The 18,662-nt window shown below is 52.6% G+C and overlaps 7 protein-coding genes across 7 annotated transcripts; 3 read left to right on the top strand and 4 right to left on the bottom strand.

The window, feature by feature from the left end:
• Positions 1-753: 753 nt before the first annotated feature.
• Positions 754-3,200, bottom strand: PV08_05712 (uncharacterized protein; the record flags this gene model as incomplete). Its single annotated transcript, XM_016380052.1, has 2 exons — positions 754-3,142; positions 3,196-3,200. 2 exons carry the CDS (start codon positions 3,198-3,200, stop codon positions 754-756), a joined length of 2,394 nt encoding a protein of 797 aa, XP_016235879.1.
• A 1,357-nt stretch (positions 3,201-4,557) lies between these two features.
• On the top strand, positions 4,558-6,297 carry PV08_05711 (uncharacterized protein; the record flags this gene model as incomplete). Its single annotated transcript, XM_016380051.1, has 1 exon — positions 4,558-6,297. The coding sequence occupies one exon, from the start codon at positions 4,558-4,560 to the stop codon at positions 6,295-6,297; it is 1,740 nt and encodes a 579-aa protein (XP_016235878.1).
• Positions 6,298-6,864: 567 nt separating this feature from the next.
• PV08_05710 (uncharacterized protein) lies at positions 6,865-7,769 on the bottom strand (the record flags this gene model as incomplete). The annotated part of the gene is made up of 2 exons (XM_016380050.1): positions 6,865-7,545; positions 7,626-7,769. The coding sequence occupies 2 exons, from the start codon at positions 7,767-7,769 to the stop codon at positions 6,865-6,867; spliced, it is 825 nt and encodes a 274-aa protein (XP_016235877.1).
• A 403-nt stretch (positions 7,770-8,172) lies between these two features.
• Positions 8,173-9,766, top strand: PV08_05709 (uncharacterized protein; the record flags this gene model as incomplete). Its single annotated transcript, XM_016380049.1, has 2 exons — positions 8,173-8,549; positions 8,605-9,766. 2 exons carry the CDS (start codon positions 8,173-8,175, stop codon positions 9,764-9,766), a joined length of 1,539 nt encoding a protein of 512 aa, XP_016235876.1.
• A 636-nt stretch (positions 9,767-10,402) lies between these two features.
• Positions 10,403-12,724, bottom strand: PV08_05708 (uncharacterized protein; the record flags this gene model as incomplete). The annotated part of the gene is made up of 1 exon (XM_016380048.1): positions 10,403-12,724. The coding sequence occupies one exon, from the start codon at positions 12,722-12,724 to the stop codon at positions 10,403-10,405; it is 2,322 nt and encodes a 773-aa protein (XP_016235875.1).
• Positions 12,725-13,516: 792 nt separating this feature from the next.
• PV08_05707 (uncharacterized protein) lies at positions 13,517-15,169 on the top strand (the record flags this gene model as incomplete). The annotated part of the gene is made up of 1 exon (XM_016380047.1): positions 13,517-15,169. The coding sequence occupies one exon, from the start codon at positions 13,517-13,519 to the stop codon at positions 15,167-15,169; it is 1,653 nt and encodes a 550-aa protein (XP_016235874.1).
• A 513-nt stretch (positions 15,170-15,682) lies between these two features.
• On the bottom strand, positions 15,683-17,367 carry PV08_05706 (uncharacterized protein; the record flags this gene model as incomplete). The annotated part of the gene is made up of 5 exons (XM_016380046.1): positions 15,683-16,177; positions 16,237-16,600; positions 16,656-17,139; positions 17,193-17,265; positions 17,338-17,367. The coding sequence occupies 5 exons, from the start codon at positions 17,365-17,367 to the stop codon at positions 15,683-15,685; spliced, it is 1,446 nt and encodes a 481-aa protein (XP_016235873.1).
• Between the last annotated feature and the right edge of the window lie 1,295 nt (positions 17,368-18,662).

Genomic DNA, 18,662 nt, shown 5'->3' with positions numbered 1-18,662 from the left:
AGGGAAGAGGGAAAACAGACACGAAAAAAAACAAAAAAACGAAATCCACAGCGAGAATAGAAACAGAAGGGTACCAGAGATGGTAGTGATGTGATATGGGGACAAATGGTTGAGATGGGATCTGCTGGTCATCAGTTACTTCAGTAGCACGGAGTAAAAAGTACCTGCCTATTACCACCACCTACTATCTAGGTAAGTAAGTGTATATCACGTATACTTGACTACGTAGATACATGCCGTATCAGATCAGGTGTCTACCAGATGTACGAGACACACGGTCAGTCGGTGCATCATAGACGTGACGTCTTTATACAATCAGATACAACATCATGCCCGTTCTGGTGTTTCAAAGAGGAGGGAGGTTCTGTACAGATACAGATACAGATATCAAAAACATATAGTGCATATTAACTAGGTAGGTGGGAGGGTAGGTGATAGCAGCATAACTCAGGTAACATGTACAGAGTACTAATTAGAAACTTCCACACGCTACAAGTACAAATCTGCAGCCCTTTATCCCTTGGACGAGGCGAGGTCAGTGAATCAAAGTAGTTAATTGATCATGATCCCGCATCCCATCCTCCTTTACCCAAACGGCCGTTCCAGATCCCTTTCTTTGCGCATTTTTATCATATCAGCTAGTCTGCACCAAGTACACTCATGACCCTGTGTGTGTATGTATAACACGTTCAACGTCCTCTGTATTATTAGTTGGGCTTTTTCCCCCTCTCCCTCCGCAGGCAATCAACTTCATCACCATCCACTCTCCCTCACTCTGAACACAAAAGTAACGGCAGTGGCAGCAAAGAGCCCCGCGCACAATGCCGTTGAACCATACTTGTCGTAGTATCTCGACACACTTGCTCTTCGTTTCCGAATCATCTGTACACGCAGCCAGTAGATAACGGCACTGTATATTAGAGCTGCGCAAGCGACAACGGTAAAGCCCCAGGCCGAAGCAAGACTGACACTATCACCGAAGTTGAGCAAAGTGGCTGCAACAGAGCCGATGATGATGCTAAACTCCAGCCACGACAAGAAGGTTCTTTCAGTTGCAAAGTAGACCTTCGGCTCGACTCGAACAGGGACGTGGATTCTTTTGCCTGGTGGGGCTTTGAAGCGTTTGACTTGGACTTGGCCACCAAGAGGGTTGACACCACCAATGTTTCCATTCTGGGGTAGAGGGGTCGACGTAGGTATCTTTCGGAAGAGTTTGACGATTGCATCGCTTACCACTTGCGCATGGTGCTCCAGCACATCGCGGTACGCTTTCCACGAGGACTTATCGTGCTGAGCACCTGAAGATTCGTCTTCTTCATCCTCCATTTCAGAGTCATAGATATACTCCTCCTCGGCCAACGGGAGTGCGGCTAGACGCTCTTCCTCGTCCAATGAGTTTCCAGGAGCAGCATTTGCGTCTCGGACGTCTTGGGCCTGGGCGCGACTATGTTCGTCCAAGGCCCGCCTTGCAGCCTTCAACCGCTGCTGTTGGTCATCGCCAGAAGAGTGAGAACCGTTGGTGTATGGTGTGGTCTTGCCAGTCGCCTGGCCATATTCAGTATCAGAGTCCTCTTCATCCTCATCAACGTCACTAGTCGAATAGCTGACCGTATTGGCTGGTCGTTCGATTCCAAAGCGGTGAGAGATGGGTTTTCGGATGTCGACATCCATCTGTGGAAACCAGAATGGCAGAAGATTAATTCTGTCGGGGAACATAGTGGCACATCCGTGGATAAATTTGGAAAACTTTGGGACAGCTTCGACCAAATGGCTTGATGTCAGCTCTCGCACCCACTGAGGGGGCTCCTGGCCAGCTTGCGTCTGCAGCTTGACTTCCAGGACTGCATAAGGAAAGCGTTCGACGTCTTCCGGAGGCAACTGTGAAAAAGGCCAGTCGATACCAATGTCCATTCGTCTCCAATTCTTGCCTGCTCTGTCTCTACCATCGAGATTGTCTTCTCGGACCATTGTCAGCTCGGTGTCCAGAGAGATACGCACGCGGGCATCGCCTGGAAGCTGAAAGGCTGTACGGTGATAGAAGGACCGGCACACAGGAACCAGTTTCCGTGTAACGACGCGATATTGAATCTCGCGAGCCAACTGTTCTAGATCTTCGATTTCTTTAATGCTTTTCTTCCCCTCCTTTCTCATCTTCGCGAAGGCTTCTTCGACTGTCATCTTACCGGCAAGGAAGTTGTTGACGTTCTTCTCCTTCAGAGTGAATCGAGCCTTGACAGACTTCTCCCCCGTCCAGTCCTCTCGATGCGTCTTTCTTTCCACAAATATTGTCTCAGTCTCCATCCCACCATACCAACGCAGACGAATTGCCTCGGCGCCTTCGGTCTTTTTGAGACGGCCTTCGTACAGTTCCCATGTTTCCGGGTTGTCATAGTATATCGAAGAGATTGCCGAATCTTTCTCTTCGAATTCCTTGTTGGGGTTAAAGACGAGGACGGGCAGATGCTTGAGGATGATGAGCTTGAGCTCGGTGATGTTGTCTTGGTGAACCCAATATTTTGTTGTCTGACGGACGAAGTTTTGCTGAGCACCCCCCGCAGAACTGTCGCCCTTTACAGGGTGGCCTCTTGTCCGAACAAGGTCATAGAGCTTGGAGAGGGTAACGATGAAGGCGTCGTAATTGTCGGCGAAGAAAGGCTTCGCCTTCAGTCTGGTTGCAAAGGAAGGACGGAGGATCAGATCAGTTTGCTTGTCATGCTTCTTGATGATCTTCTGGAAGCCAGTATAGTTTAACTGGGTGAACTTGGCCAAATCGTGCACGTCGGCGATGATATCGCTCAGATCTTGCTCCAACAGTTCGAAATCAGCCTCAAGTTCGCTATCGGACTCAGGATCAGAATGTCCCTGCTGCTCCTGACGTTCGAGAACCTGTTTGACCTCTGCTTCACTGGATTTTATCCTCGAGACGATTTCCTGGCTCTTGAGCTTTTGAAAAGTATAGACCTTGTCCAGCTCGGCTTCTAGCAGTTGGATGAAGGAGGCTTCGTCATCTTCGGTCCAGGGCTCGCGTTCTCCACTCTTGCCATTGACAAAAGGCTTCTTGAGGGCGTCCTTGAGGTCATCGTAGGCAATATAGTGCCAATAGTAGTCCTTGATAAGAGATTGCCGGAGCTGTTGACCGAACCTGCGGAGATTCAGAGTCAGTACAGGCACAGGAACGCCTAGAACAAGACGTACTTCATGTTGGAGGTTGGCTATGACTAGATAAACGTAGAAAGTCCTCCTCAACGCCCCAAGAACCCAGAGAGCGACACGGTGGGCGAATGCAACGAGGACAGCAGCTTGACGGTAGCAGAAGGTGACAAGTATAAAAAAATCGAGGTGCAAATATGGGTAGATCCAATGACACGAGCTCCTCAGCTCATGAGGAGGGGGAGTTCGTCCTAACATGCATGGTCTCGCTTGACCTCGAAGATTGTTTTCATGCTTTCCCTCAGCAAGTCTCTCTTCCCATCCCAGCCGCAGTCTGGCTGTAGCACATGCCGGCCAATCGAAGGCCAAGGGTGCCCACGTGCCTAGGGGCTTTTGTGGCTTTTGGCGGTCTCGGCCAACATGCTGTTTTGGGTGAGCTATACATCATAGCTTCCCCGCTTCCTTAGCTCATGTCTCGCTAGTGACTCGGTGCAGTACATACTGTAGTTCTCTAACCGTGCTCATAGGTACCTACAATACGAGTAGGCACCTTAGCAGTCTACGCTCACCTGGGCAATGTGGCTGATGATGTTGCCCGACAATAGACGATCGAGAAAACTACTCTCAGTCCTTCAGCTGTGCCCGAGAGTCGCATTTGTAGCCTCCTCCAGAACAAGCCCCATGTTTATCCCACGCCTAGTTAGTGCAAGTAGCGTGGACAGGGTAAAAGCTAGATCTGCGCAGGCCGGTCCTGTGTCAGACAGGCCAATATACATGATATATCACGCAGAATTTAGGGTCTGACAGAAGTATTATTTCCAGCCGATGACTTCGTCGGCTCCATCTACAACCACATCCTCGCCGTATATGATACGCACCGACTCTTTCCATGTGAACGCGACATTGTGTCTGGAGACTTTTGGACACTCAAACAGCATGGGATCTTCTTCATCACTGCTTCTACCACAAATATGGTCCACCAGCCATTGGTCAGCCTGTGGCTGAGATGTCTTCCTCAGTAGCGAATCGCAGCTCAGCGTGGCTTATGATCCTGGGCGAAGTCTGGTGACTTTTCCCCAATGCCAACAACACCTCGTCTTCGCTCTTCTTCGTGTGCGTAATGATTGTCCTCTGCATCAAGCCGATTACCGGTCTAGCCTAGCCCGCTGCTCGCTCCGGAGTGCGATACATTTCAGTCAGTCTCAACAGTTGTTGGTCTCTCCATTCAACACCTCCAGGCAACCGACCACACTAAGCGTCCTAAGCGCAAGGCAGCCTCATCGGCCATTTCCAGAGAAGGCTGTGCACATTCCTCACATTCAGATCTCTCTCTTCATGGTTCTCCTGAGACTCACTCTTACATGCCGCTGATATTGACATCCTCTACCCGACACCTAACCCTCGATAATGAATCCCCTTTCGACTCTTGATCACACAAATCTCTGCCCTGAACTTCCCAATGAAATCCTGCTTCTTATCATCCAGGCATGCCCAGGTTCCACTCTCAAGAACGTACGCTTGGCGTCCAAGACGCTCGAGCAGCTGGCCACACCAGTATTATGGAGCAAGGTTGTCTTGATCCCGAATCTAGAGTGCATCCGTGGGTTTATGGAGGCACTCGAACGGTCCAAGGTTCTTCTTCATGTCACGAAGCTAGTCTACGATGCTCGTTTTGGCAATTTCTTCTATAGGATCAAGACCGAAAACCCCATGCTATCGTTTATGGCCACACCCGGCAGAGATCTTTCCATCGAGGCTGTAACTCAAGGGAGATTCCAGCCTTACGAGGACATGGCGATCGAGGTCGCGATGTTAGGTAAAGCATTGCGACTGTTGCCAAATTTGAGGGCGCTTCGAGTGCGAGAACACGAAGACTCGGAAGAGCCTGGCCCCTTCACCTCCCTTGCTTCCTTGAAGATCCCCTACTTCTACCAAAAGATGTGCAAGAAGTACAAAGTTTCCCTTGAGGCCGTAAAATTCTCCTCCATGGCCGGCACTCCAGGCAGGTCATATACCAAGGGCATTCTGACCGCAGCCTATTCCTCCAACATTCGTTTACACAGCCTCAAGGCCATGAACGTCGATGCCCGCGGCATGTTTGGAGCCATGGCCATCAGACCAACCGGCGCCAACCACCAACTCAGGCTCCTTCGAGATGTTTTGCAAGATCTTCAAGAACTCGAGCTCGGTTTTCGGAATGATACATTGCTGCCAACGGCGAATCATATTGAAGCCATCTCATTCCTTCTGAGGTCTGCAAAGAAACTGAAACGCCTCAAACTGCGCATGACGGACTGCAGTCTGACGCGCTGCCAATATACAGATGACGACCTTGTCTCCGATCTTGCCGCGCTCCTGGAGACACACACGGCAGGCTGGACACACCGCCCGCTCGCTCCGAGACTGGAGACACTGACGCTGGACGCATGTATATGCCACGACCAAGACCTGCTCCATTTTCTCAAGCTGCACGGCGCGACGCTGCGCCACCTCAACCTCTCCAACATCACCCTCCTCGGCGGGGCGGACCGCCGTGAATGCTGGGTCAAGGTCATCAAGCGCTTCAAGACCGATCTGAAACTCACTTCCGTCTCGTTTAGCGGCTGGTTCACCAACGGCGGTCGTCAACAATGGTTCGTCGCCACCGACAACGTCGACCCCAATCGTCTCAAGCCGCGCGTGGAGAAGTATGTCGTCGACAAGCGTGTCCAGGAATGCCCACTTGACCATGTAGCCATCAAACCGCACCTCTCCGACGTCGAAAAGCCCGCCAACGGTGAAGAATTCGAGGGCGACTTGACCTGGACAATGGTCTATGCGAATCCTCTGGCCGATAACGTTGACTGGCAGCCGACCGAGCCGTCGTTTGGGGGTTCGTCCCTCAACACTTCTGATCCGTTGTCGGTGTCTTCCCCCGAGGACGACCTGTTAGTAACGGATGACGCGACCGACAATCTCAACTGGTCTGAAGATTGGGATGTTGAGCATACCATCCACCAGGAAGATCCTGTCATTCTCTGCACAAAAGAGCCCTACGAGAAACACTCGAAGAGCCATCCTTTCAAGACGATCATCACGAAGAAGCATACGGTCTCACACTCGGCTTATACGCTGAAAAAGAAAACTACATGGCTCTTTGACACATAGGTCATCTGTGCCCCGGGTAGTGAGTGTTAAAATGGGAGCATTGGGCTCTGGCAGAGTCTCTAGTGTGGCATGCCCTGGATAGGCATGGAGGCTGTCGAGTGCAGAATGGGTGCAAAATTCCCCTGGATTAACTTGGACCGTGGTTTCGGCTTCTCTGGGACGTATAGGGAAATATGATTGAATGAGCACAGCGGCGCATGGTAAAAGAGGACACGGTATCGACGACACACGGAATTCGAAATTGGACAAGTTGGCATGAAGTTATGATTGTAATGATGAACCACTTTGGGAGGACACCGACGTCGGGCTTTACACGACGTCACGGGTAGTGGTGGCAAGCAATGTCCTGGAATCTGCTCTTCGCGAACAGTAACCATTCGTCCTGTTACATACATTTATATATATGTGCAGTTGTTGAGAGGCAATCTCACATGGAGATTTGCAGGCAAAGCCTACGGAGCATGATCCATTGCCGTCTCTCCTAAAGAAAAGTCTTGCAATATCCGTGGCAGGCTAATAATACCGACACATTCAAACTTCCGACCTCTCTCTCTCTCTCTCTCTCTTTTACAACTCCCCATCGGTCCTCATGTGGTCTTGGACCCTGGGTACCTCTCCCAGCAACGAAGTCAGACCTCCCCTCGGCTCGCACGTCTCCCTCTGCTTGCCCTCGTAGGTCTGGGGTCCAGGTCTCGGCACCTTGCTCGCATCGTAGCCACTGATGGTCGAGCTGTCTTTCAGCGCCTGCAGCAGGGTCTTCATGGTCTCCGGCGTCAGGTCCTCATAGTAGTCGTCGTTGATCTGGACCATGGGCGCATTCACGCACGCTCCCAGGCACTCGACCTCGAGCAGGGTGAAGAGCTTGTCCTCGGTGGTGTGGCCCGAATGCACGCCCAGAAACTCCTCGCACGCCTTCATGATCTTGTCGCTGCCGCAGCCGCCAAGCATGCACGGCGTCGTCGTGCACACTTGCACAAAGTACTTGCCGACCGGCTCGCGGTTGTACATGGTGTAGAACGTGGCGACTTCGTAGACTCGCATCGGCGGCATTTCGAGGATGCGCGCCACCTCGTTCATCACGGACAAGCTCGTCCAGCCGTGCTGGCGCTGGCCGAGGTCCAGTATCGGCATGACGGCCGCCTTCTTGTACTGCGGCGGGTAGCGTTTGAGGATCTCATCGATTAGCCGGAGGTTGGTGTTGTTGAATTTAAAAGGGATCGAGGGGTTGTTTTCGGGCGTGTTGCGGTGCTAAAAGAAATAGGAACAAAAAGGTTAGCTCCTTTGTTTCGTGATCTTAGGGCCCAACGAGAGAGAAAGCCATCACGTACGACAAAGAGTGCTTCGCTCCTTGATGAAGGTGTGCTGGAGAAAGGTCGAATGTGCAATGGTTGTCTTTGAGGATGAGCTTGAGATGCTCTGGATGCCGCCCTCGTGGCCTGGCGCACAAGATGGGGAATGGCTTTCGAAGCCATACTGGGCGATGCTAGATTTACCGGCGAGGTCTCAGCTCTTGAGGAGTTTCGCAGGATCTCATTACTTGGTTGAACTGCGCACTTGGAACTTCAATGTTCGCCGGGATCAATAGCTTCAGGCCAATCAGAGTCTTCACGTTGTCAGTCCGCTTTGGGGCCACTATGCTCAACCGCAGCGATTCTACGGTGGATTTTGCAGCCATTCAAGCGCGGACTCTCCGCAGCCTCAGGTACTCGTACAGCGTTCTCCACGCTGGCCTAATTAAAGCACTGACTACGAAGCACTTCCACCGAAGCACTTCCACCGAACCGCTTCCAACGAAGCACTTACTACGAAAGCACTCACAGCGACAACAACGCTATCACTGCTGCTCATGACCTCTTTTTCTGGTCAATTTCGAGGATGAGGTTCTCGTCCGTAGTGAGCACAGTTGTCGGACTGTGCACGGCATATACATACGCGGTTTCGAACTCTACTGTATCACAATCCACTCAGAAGTTGTTAAAGGAAGACTTCAAGCCGTCCCAAGTATTCGAGAACACGAACCTCGTCCGGACCATCAACCTCGAGAAAGGCTACGTCAGAGAGACAACAAACGTCCTGATCACGAATACGGATAAGAAGCCGCAATCGGAATACTATATTCCATTCGACTATGATGTGATCGGGAGGATCGGAGGGTTCGATGTCAGAGACAAAAAGAATGCCGAGAAGGGCACACTCGAAGTGACCGTTGCTGCAGTGGCAGAAGTGCTGGATGCATCGGGCAATTCCCCCAAGTATGGCTGTATCATCTCATCGAAATGAGCGCCCCTCGACTAACAATCCGTGCAGATCAACTCAATACTATGTTGTCCACCTTGACGAACCCGTTCCTCCCAAGGGGACCGTCACCCTCTCCATATCCTACCACATCCTCGGGGCTCTGAGACCTCTCCCTGCATCTATCCGCCAAGACGAAAAGCAATACCTCACCTACGATTTCTCCGCATATGCCCCGTCGGCGTACAAGACCGTCAAGCAAAAGACAAAAGTTAAATTCCCTTCAACCGACGTACCGGAGTACACGACGACGGAGGGGCTGACATCAAACGCCGACCCGGAGAGGCAGGGCACACAATACTCGTACGGGCCCTACGACACGTCCAAGGTCTCACCAGGCACGACGTACCCGGTTTCTGTGCGCTACGAGTTCAACAAACCCCTTTTGGTATGCAGCGTCCTCGAACGCGACATTGAAGTGTCACACTGGGGCGGCAACCTTGCAACCGAAGAGCGGTACTGGCTCCGACATGACGGTGCGTCCTTGTCCAACCACTTCTCACGTGTCGCCTGGAGCACGCAAAGCTTTTACATCAGCTCGGGCCAAATGAGCACATCTGCTCTACGAGAACTCAAGGTGCCCCTGAGGCCCGGCAGCGTTGACCCGTACTTCACCGACGACATCGGCAACGTCTCGACGTCTCGGTTCCGACCCAACGCGGTCCGCGACGCAAGCCTCGAGCTCAAGCCCCGATACCCATTGTTTGGAGGGTGGAAGTACAGTTTCCGAATCGGATGGAACAACGCCCTGTCGTCGTTCTTGCGCAAGCTCAAGACTCCGTCGGATGCGTATATCTTGTCCGTTCCGCTCGTCCAGGGTCCCAAGATGGCTGAGGGTATCCAGTACGAGCAGTTTGTTCTCCGTGTGATTCTGCCAGAGGGCGCGACCAACGTGAACTACCAGACCCACGGCGGCACCGGCGTCCCCAGTCTCCACGCTGAGCACGGCGTGCACAAGACTTTCATGGACACGCTAGGCAGGACGGTGTTGAAGCTCTCTGGGACCAATGTTGTGGACGAGGCGAGGGACATTACGCTCCTGGTGACGTACGAGTATACTCTCTTGTCGGCGCTGAGGAAACCATTGACCATCTTTGGTGGATTCGTGGTGGTCTTTGTGGTTGCGTACCTGATTGGAAGCATTGATACGAGTATTGGAAAGAAGAAGAGGTGATCTGATGTGAAGTGATCTCGATGTCGATGTCGAAGGGATTGACATTGTCATTTGCCATTACCACTCATGAGCTACTACTCATGAGCCTCGGCTAACATATGTCGTGGATACTTGCGCGGACTATATTGGGTTCACGCTTCTATGTAGATTAGCTCGCGTCTTTTTTATCCTACCTGGGAACTTGAGGATTTATCACAAGACAAAAAGTGTATAGAAAATGGGAAAATTGCCTGCACGAAGAACTAGATTCGGAATTCTTGTCAAGGCAAACAACAACAACAACAAAAGGAAAGAAAGAAGAAAGCAGAGAAGTTCAATTGCAACTAATCCCGGCTATACGTGTTGTAAGAAGCTGTGCGTACGTGTACGTGAGTAACTAAGTATGTACTGCGAAAACCACCCAATTTAGATCAAGACACAAGATGACCGCTAGAATATACCGAATCCCCATATGCGGCGTAGGCGTGGTATACGGTTGGACTTGATGCGATGAGGCTGATCGCGTCCAAAAGAATTCATCTCAAGGCTCGAGGGGGAAACCTTTTTCCAAGTCAATTCCGGGCCACTTTCGTCCTCCAAAGGATTGCAACGTATGTATCGCGTGGACGATGCCGCACCTCTGTGCCGAGGTCGTCGTCACCCTGTACATCGCTTCTCTGGAGGCCGATAGCCGAACCCCAGGCCGTCCATCAGCCGGCGCTCCCTGTCCTGCCATGTGTCCTTGTCATCCCATTCGACATCGGCGTTAGCGACAGGTGGTGGTGGTGGTGGTTGTTGTTGTTGTTGTTGTTGTTGTTGTTGTTGTGATGGTGGTGGTGGTTGTGGTGGTTGTTGCTGTTTGCCCTTCAAGGCGGCCTCGAGTGCTTCTTTGGTCTTCGGTCTGGGTGCCTCCAAGTCCAGAACCAAGCCGTTAGCACGGTCCCTGACTCCCGAGCTGTCGAACTTCAACCCCCTCGTCTTGGAGACGAACTGTCTTATGTCTCGTTGGAAGGTGGTGCCGCCGCTCCACCCGAGCACGGCGCATCCGACAGTCCGCCAGCTCGAGATGATGATGTCTACGCGTCGATGGATATTGGGGTTCTTTTTGTTGTTTTTGTTCTGCTTTGCCACTTTTCCGCTTTTGATGGCGACGGCATTGCCACTTTGGTCGTCGTTTTCATCCTTCTCGTTACGATCGGGGAGCTTCTCCTGCTGTCCCTCCTCCTCGTCGTCGGCGTCACCATCATCATACCTCGGATCCTGCCAGACACACAAGGCCTTGTCGAGACTGTCGAAACCCCCGCCGTGGTGGTTTGCGCGGAACGGCAACGTGGCCTGCCCACGGTCACTAGTCGTGGTGTGCAGACTCAGAGTGTGCGTGATCCAGCCTGTGGCCTCGAGACTCGAGACGATGTCCACGACGAGGTCTTTGGTCTTGGCCTCGTCGCGGTGGCTGAGCACGACGTCGACGTCGCCGCACTCGGTCTTGCCCCTGCGGTATCCGCCCACGATGATACACTCGACGTCTTCCACGCCGCCGTACTGCGCGGGCTTGACGCCCAGTACGCTCCGCGCGTGATCCAGAATCACGCCCGAGATCTGCTCGACTTCTGCGCGCGGGATCTTGGCCATGAACTCGTCGTAGTACTTCACGCCGATCTGCTGCACGCGCGTGAGGCCCGCCCAGCCGAACTCGACCACGTCGTCGAGGTCCTTCCAGCCGCGCTCAAAGTAGAATTTGCGCGCCGTATCCGGGCCCACCCCCCAGATGTTCCAGAACAGGCGGAGGTGTTGGAGGTCGACGTCTTCGTCGAGAGCGCGCACCGTGGCGATTGATCGCTCCCCGTCCGTCTCGGCCGAGTGGTACCATTCCGACCACAGCGATGCGAGCTTGGCGTTACAGCCGGGCAGCCGGATGATCTCCTCGGGATGCCGGATGTGGTGCTCGTACGCCGACAGGCTGGCGATCGACGTCGAGTAGGCGCGCACACCGATGTCGTCGAGCGTGAGGATCCGGGACTCTTTGATTTTGGTGAGTTGGGCGATGAAGGCGGCGTTGCGGGTGAGCATGGGCGTGTCACGGCAGCACGAGTAGTGTGCGTAGGGACCCGTAGCCCAGTCCGGGAGGGGCGGGAGAGGGTTGTTGGCGAGGTCTTCGAATTCCGAGGTCGTGGTGCGGTGGAGTTTGGGTGGGGGCTTTGCTAGGGATGGTGTTGAGTGCGCGTGGTCGCCGAAGCGGCGGCGGTGTGGGTGGAAGGTGTTATTACTCGAAGTGTGATGCATGGCTGCGTCGGCTCTGGCACGTTCGAGAATGGATGTGGTGGGCTTTGGAACATGGTGTGATGACGACGAGCCCGAGGCCGAGCCCGGAGTCGTCTTGACGTATGTGGTTGGGTCGCGTAGTGCTTTGGGAGAAGCTTCACCAGCTGGTTTGGGTATGATTCTGCCCGTGTAGACTATGAATGGTCTGTAGTGAACGATGTGGCCCTGTTTGATACAGGACTCCAACCAGGCCAGTTTGAGGACGACGATGTGCGATTTCAGATTCGGCCAGGACACATCTGGTGGCGGAGGAACGTCATCGGATTGAGTCGACGATTCTGTACTGGATCTAGAACTGGGCCGTCGTTTTGCTGCTTGCCTTTTTACATCGCGCTCGATCCATCCTGCCTTCGGCTTCTTGCGAGGTGGTCCTTCGTCAGAACTGCCATGAGTTGTACTTTGACGATCCGTCTCAGGCAAGGGCGCCTCCTCTGTCCATACTCCTCTTGCTCTCAGATCAAAGGAAGCACGTCTCTTTTGGCCGATGTTACCCAGGAACACCCGTGCCTCCTGAGAGTCGTATGTGAGGGAACCGCCTAGTCTGAAGACAAGGTCTTCGTGTTCATGCAATGCTTCCGGGGTAAGGTGACTTGGTAGGATGTATATAGGCGGAACAGAGGCCAAATCAAAAGAGCGAGTCTGTGGCGACGTCGACATGGCACATATCCGTTTGGGACCACGGATGAGTCGTCGGATCCAAAAAGGGTGTGAATGTCTGTTATCCTTGTCCTTGGGAGGTCGATGACATGGTCAGCAGAAGAATAACCGTCTGGAGGCAAAGCGTAGACTCGATACGCGCTGAATGATTCATGTTGTCAATGTTAGGTGTGTAAGGTAGCTGGGCTCCGAGAGCGAAGACACTCTGCAAGGCGTGCCAGTAATGCGAATACGAGGTGGTGTACGAGATGCCTGGGTGAGGGTCGTGAGAAGTTCTTCAGATCATCATTCGATCGTCAGTTGCGTCACGGGCTGAAGTTCAATGTGATTCGTGAGGTCAGAATGCGTTGGTTCTCGGCATTTTGGAAGCGCGAGTGACGATAAGGAAAATACGAACTCAGACATATTGAGTGAGCTGCAAGGACCAATGGGCCCGCGCAGCTGCGGCAATGCCTTGCGCGAGGCAAAAGACCACATCCCGCGAGCCATGATACAATTTTGGGACATAGAGGTTGAGGATACTCACGATAGACCAGAATAGGCGAAGAGATGCAAGGATTCATTGCTGTGCCAATTGGTTAGTTAGTCGAGGATTGTGGACAACAAGACTTTTCTTTCTCCTTTGTAAACAATACGGGAGAAAATTCAAAAACAAAAACAAAAAATAATCTACCACCTGCGTTTCCCACTCAGCAAAAAGGAGTATCTGAACTTGAAGACTAAAAATTAAAAAAGGTCTCGGTCTGGAAAAATAAACAAAAGCAGAGCAAAAAAACGAAACAAGAAGACCAAATGGACTCATCATCCGAGTTCGAAACTCAGTCGACAACGTTTCTCGACTGGTTCAAAGCTCAACCAGGCACACAATTCCACCCGTCGTTGAAAATCGTAGATCTACGAGATCGCAATGCAGGCCGGGGGATCATAGCAACTCAAGACATCGCAGCAGACACCGACCTCTTCACGATCCCTCGAGACATCATCATCAGTGAAGAGACGTCGACGCTGGCGAAAAAGCTGCCAGAACTGTTTTCCAAGGCCACAGCCACCGCCGCCGCCGCCACTGCCAATACCAATGTTGATATTGACGACGACGACGACGACGACGACGACATCGATGTTGATGATGAATCGGACCCCTCCGTGCCCGACTCATGGCTCTATCTGATTCTCATCCTTCTGTACGAATCCCTGCACCACACGACGTCGCAATGGCTGCCTTACCTCTCTATTCTCCCACAGCGCGCCGACTCCTTCAACACGCTCATGTTCTGGACCGACGGCGACCTGTCAGCCCTCAAGGGGTCTGCGATGCTGAACAAGATCGGCAAAGAGTCCGCGAACCGCATGTTCACCGAGCGCATCATCCCGGTTGTCCGCCGGCACGCCGACATCTTCTACCCAGGCGGCGACAGTCAGCAGCAACAACAACAGCTAAGCGACTCGGCCCTCCTGGAGCGATGCCACATAATAGGATCCCTGATAATGTCCTACGCGTTCGACCTCCAACCGGACGAGGACGAGGAGGACGCGGACTCAGACACCGAGATGGCCGGGGTAGAAGAGGACGGGTGGATCGAAGACCGCGCCGCCCCAGGAGCCGGTGCAGGTAGTAGCAGCAGCACAAAAAGCACAATGGGCATGGTCCCCATGGCGGACATGCTCAACGCCGACGCCGAGTTCAACGCCCACCTATCCCACGGCGACGACAGCCTCACCATGACGTCGCTGCGCGAGATCAAGGCCGGCGAGGAGGTGCTGAATTACTACGGGCCCCTCCCGAACGGCGAGTTGCTGCGTCGGTACGGCTACACGAGTCCCAAACACGCGCGGTACGACGTCGTGGAGATTCCATGGTCGCTGGTCAAGACCGTCACGAGAGGGTACGACGATTACCTGCCGCAGTCGCAGACACAAAAACGGCGACAGACGCAAATACAAGCACAAGTGGACAAGATCCTCGACGAGATTGAGCGTGACGAGGACAACCGTCTAGGTTTAGACCTGGACCTGGACTTTGACGACGGCGTTGAAAACGACGACTCAGCAGCCTTCGTCCTCGAGCGTGACTCCGGAGATCCAGATGACCAGGGCCTATGTGTCGTCGACGCCAAATTCGTCTCTTTCCCAGAAGATATGGTGAATGTAGTCGGCCACGTCGTTACGAGGGTCCTGTCGTCGTCGTCGTCAACCACCAAGCCATTTAAATCTAAAAAGGACGAAGCGAAAAGGATAAAGGGCGTGACCCTGGACATTCTAAAAAGTATCGTCCTTCGACGTCTCGACCTGTACCCTACCACCTTGGCAGAGGACCAGAACCTCTTACTCAACACCACCACCACAATCCGGGAGAGAATGGCGGTCAATGTCAGACTAGGAGAGAAAAGACTCCTTGTCGAAGCGCTGGAGTGGACAGAGAGTAAACTGACCAAGTATAGAGACTGAGGAGTGACGAGTGACAAGTGACGAGAGAGCGACGCAAATACAGATTAAAATATTCGCATCACCTCATGATTACAGAGTAGCCCAAGTGTCATTCCATTCTCTTTCGAGTACTGTCGCCTTAGGCCCCTCCCTTCCCCCCCATTCCCCCCTTCCCCTCGGGTTCGCGGACGTGAACTGTACCATCTGGACTTGCCATTGTGCTCTGCAATAACAAGAAAAGGAAACCTGAGTGGCACTAGGGGTTCTGTGATCCAGAGAGCAGGACATCATTGCCCATCTATCTGTTCGTTCGCTTGAGTAACCCACGAGGATACCAACGGTCAGTCTCGCGTTTTCTCTCTCACATACATAAATGTATCCTTGTCTTACACAATACCAGCCCAAATTGATCCATGTCTGTTTATGCAAATGTAACCTGTTTGATCCCTTAATCCCCTCTAGGTATAACCGGTGTGTCATCAAGACTTGATTCATCAGACCTTGTCGTCCCACCTTTTCCCGACGCTCCTCCTCCTATGGTAAAGGCAGTCCTACCATCTCAATGGTCGGTACCTCTCCCTTCGTTTTCTCATTGATATTGGTCACTTTCTGGATTCCTACTTTCGACGGTTCACCGACCACGCTCTCTGGCATTCCTTCACTGACGCTGTCATGGTGTTTCGCGGTACTGCCTTTAGGCCTCCACGTGCTGACGGCTGGGATATCGGCCTTGAACCGCTCGACCTCGGTTCCGTACGCCTTGGGCGTCAGTTTCATGAGTGTGTGAAGCGGCACTTCCATCCACGGCGACTTTTCTTGTGGTATCTCCATGAAGTAGGCGAATATGCAGCGCACGATGGCCTGGTGTGTGATGATAATGATGTTTTCACTGCGTTCGAGTTCCATGATGATCGGTTCGAGTCGGATCACGACATCGCGGTAGGACTCGCCACCACGATACCGGTAATTGTACTTGTCATCATCGCGAGCTTGGAAGTCCTCTGGATACTTTTCGGCAATCTCTTGATACTGCCGTCCAGAGTTAGCTTCACAATGCGAATACCAGGAAAACTACATGGTGCACATACAGTCATGCCGTCACAGACGCCGCTGTCGAGTTCGTCGAGAGCTTTCCACTGCAACTTCTCCCAGCCCAGTTCCTTCTGGAGATGTTGGGCTGTCTGACTGGTCCGTTTTAACGTCGAGGTCCAGATTGTAAGGGGCGCATCCTTCGGTAGGCCAGAACGTTTGACGAGTTCGGGAAGAAGTCTGGCGTAGCGCTCGCCACGTTCCGACAGGTTGGCATCACCGCCAATCTTGCCCTCGAGATTGAACTCGGATTCGCCGTGCCGTGAAAGCCAGATACTGCGTGGTTTGATGTGTAGATTTGTAAGATAGTAGACTAGGCGTGACTGGAGGTAGTCTTGGATGAGATTGATAACCACGCGAGCACTGTTGGAGAATGGGTTAGTCTGGTGCAAAGTCATGCGTGGGAAGCGAGATATACCCAATGTTAATGATCTTGACATAGGTCAGTTGTTTCTCTGATTCATCAATAGTCTGATACACCTTCTCGTAATTGCGAATGCGATCTCGAAAATCTTTGGCTGCAGCTTCGGGGTCCTGACCAATGTAATCTGGCGAAGACGTCTTGACCTCAAGAATGTTCGACATGATTAATTCTTCATCGTCACACTTGCTCTCCACAAACAGGTGGAGGAGGTTCGCCTCCTTGATCTTATCGTGGATCCATTTGCGTCGCGATTTCGTCGAGTTGGTCGCATCAAGAATGGCGACTTTGTTATCTTTGTCCTGAAACCATTGAAGCATGTCGGCCACCGCGGCTTCGGCTGCAGCTTTTCTCGCCTTCTCGCCTTCCGTGTTGTTGACATCGAAAAACTTGGCGTCTGGATGTGGATTGTCTGTCCGACGATATTTGCCAACGTTGAATACCTCTGCTTTGACCGATGTCCATCGTAGATAACGCTTGACTGGAAGATCGATCAGATCATGGTCGGTCTTTTCTGCATGCTTGGTACCATACCTTTGCCAGCGATTAGACTCTTCCCTCGCGCTGGCAAGCCAACCATAACCACCACAATCTGGGTGACATCTGACTACTCGCACAGTTAGCATGTGGACCTTCAGTAGCAGCTAACAACAGCGAGCAGTTATCACAAATTGCATACACGGTCACTGCTTGGCGGAGAAATAGACATGGTCGTAGAATACAGGGATCGTGCTGAAGTGTGGTCGCCACTGCGCTGAGAGCAATAGCGGCTTGTCCGGTCCTATCGGTGTGACCACTAGGCTTCGATTGCGGTTTCAATTAGACAAAAGAGGTGGCCTCACGCTTTGACCCATTACGAGCAAACACGAGCAAACAAAGCGGCGAAGATCAAAGCCAATAATTCGCTTGTGCGGATCGACTTTTGTGACGAGCAAACAGTTGCGTTTGTAGTTTCCGGGGGAGTAGAAGCGCGGAGGTGTTGTTTGGAGAATGCCGAAGTTGCCCACGCAAATGTGAGTAAGGAGGAGACAAAGGCACACCCAGGTCAACAGGTTGTCGGAGAATGGTGCAAAAAATCAATCACTCATCAGACCACGCCCGCGACGTGTCGTCTGCACTGAAGAGATGGGTTGGATCGGTTGACGTCGGGGATGGACGCCGCGTATAACTAGACGCGGTGACCCAGACTCTGACTTCGACAACAATTTTGCAGAGAAGCCCGCTGGCTTTTTTCCTCTTCGGAGAATTGAGGAATCTTCTGTCCCACATGCAGATCTGGGTTTCTCCACCAGTGGTCGTGCGGGTCGTGTGATAGAACAGAGAAATTTTGTAGTATGTCGTTGAGGGATGGATCAGATATTTTGGGCATGGGTATTGTGCGAGCGTATAAAGCCCTCCGCCTTTAGCTCGTGTAGACAGTCTGGGTTCGACTGGCCAGGTCCCTGGCATCGAATGTTGCCTGGGCGCCTCCTCCCCCGGAGGCTTTTGATTGACCTCGGCTGAAGGGCGGGTGAAAATCACTATGGGGGGCTACCGAGGGGCACCGCCATCACCGCCGCCCGGAGAGAAATTTGCCTCCGGAAAGACACAATCACCTTTCAGGATAATACAGTATGGCCACGATGCCTCATGTGACAGGCACAACATGGCGGTGCCCAATGAAATGGGTCGCCATGTCAGAGCTTTCCGTACGCCCAGAAGCTCGCGAACGACCAGAAATGCGGCATGACAACAAGGGCAAGCTGGAATGCTGTACTTACATCGGGGGACTGTAGCACCCTGTTCATTGAACTCCTACTCATCATGGCGATGGGGCTGGATTGAACGAAACTCATGGTTCGAGGTTGTCCAAGAACCAACGTCTGAGTCTGCTGTATTTCGGACGTGGCGCTTCGAGGATTCGGCTGCTCCAGGCGGGGTGGGATGATGAGCCACCCGATTCCTCCTGAGAATCAGAGTCGTAGTTCCGGCGAGTTTCTAACCTGGCTGGCTATTGTGGTAGCA

Source organism: Exophiala spinifera, assembly GCF_000836115.1.
Source record: "Exophiala spinifera strain CBS 89968 unplaced genomic scaffold supercont1.4, whole genome shotgun sequence".
NCBI classification, from domain to species: Eukaryota; Fungi; Ascomycota; class Eurotiomycetes; order Chaetothyriales; family Herpotrichiellaceae; genus Exophiala; species Exophiala spinifera.
The sequence above is the reverse complement of the archived record's forward strand: the minus strand, read 5'-3'. Positions and strand labels throughout refer to the sequence as shown.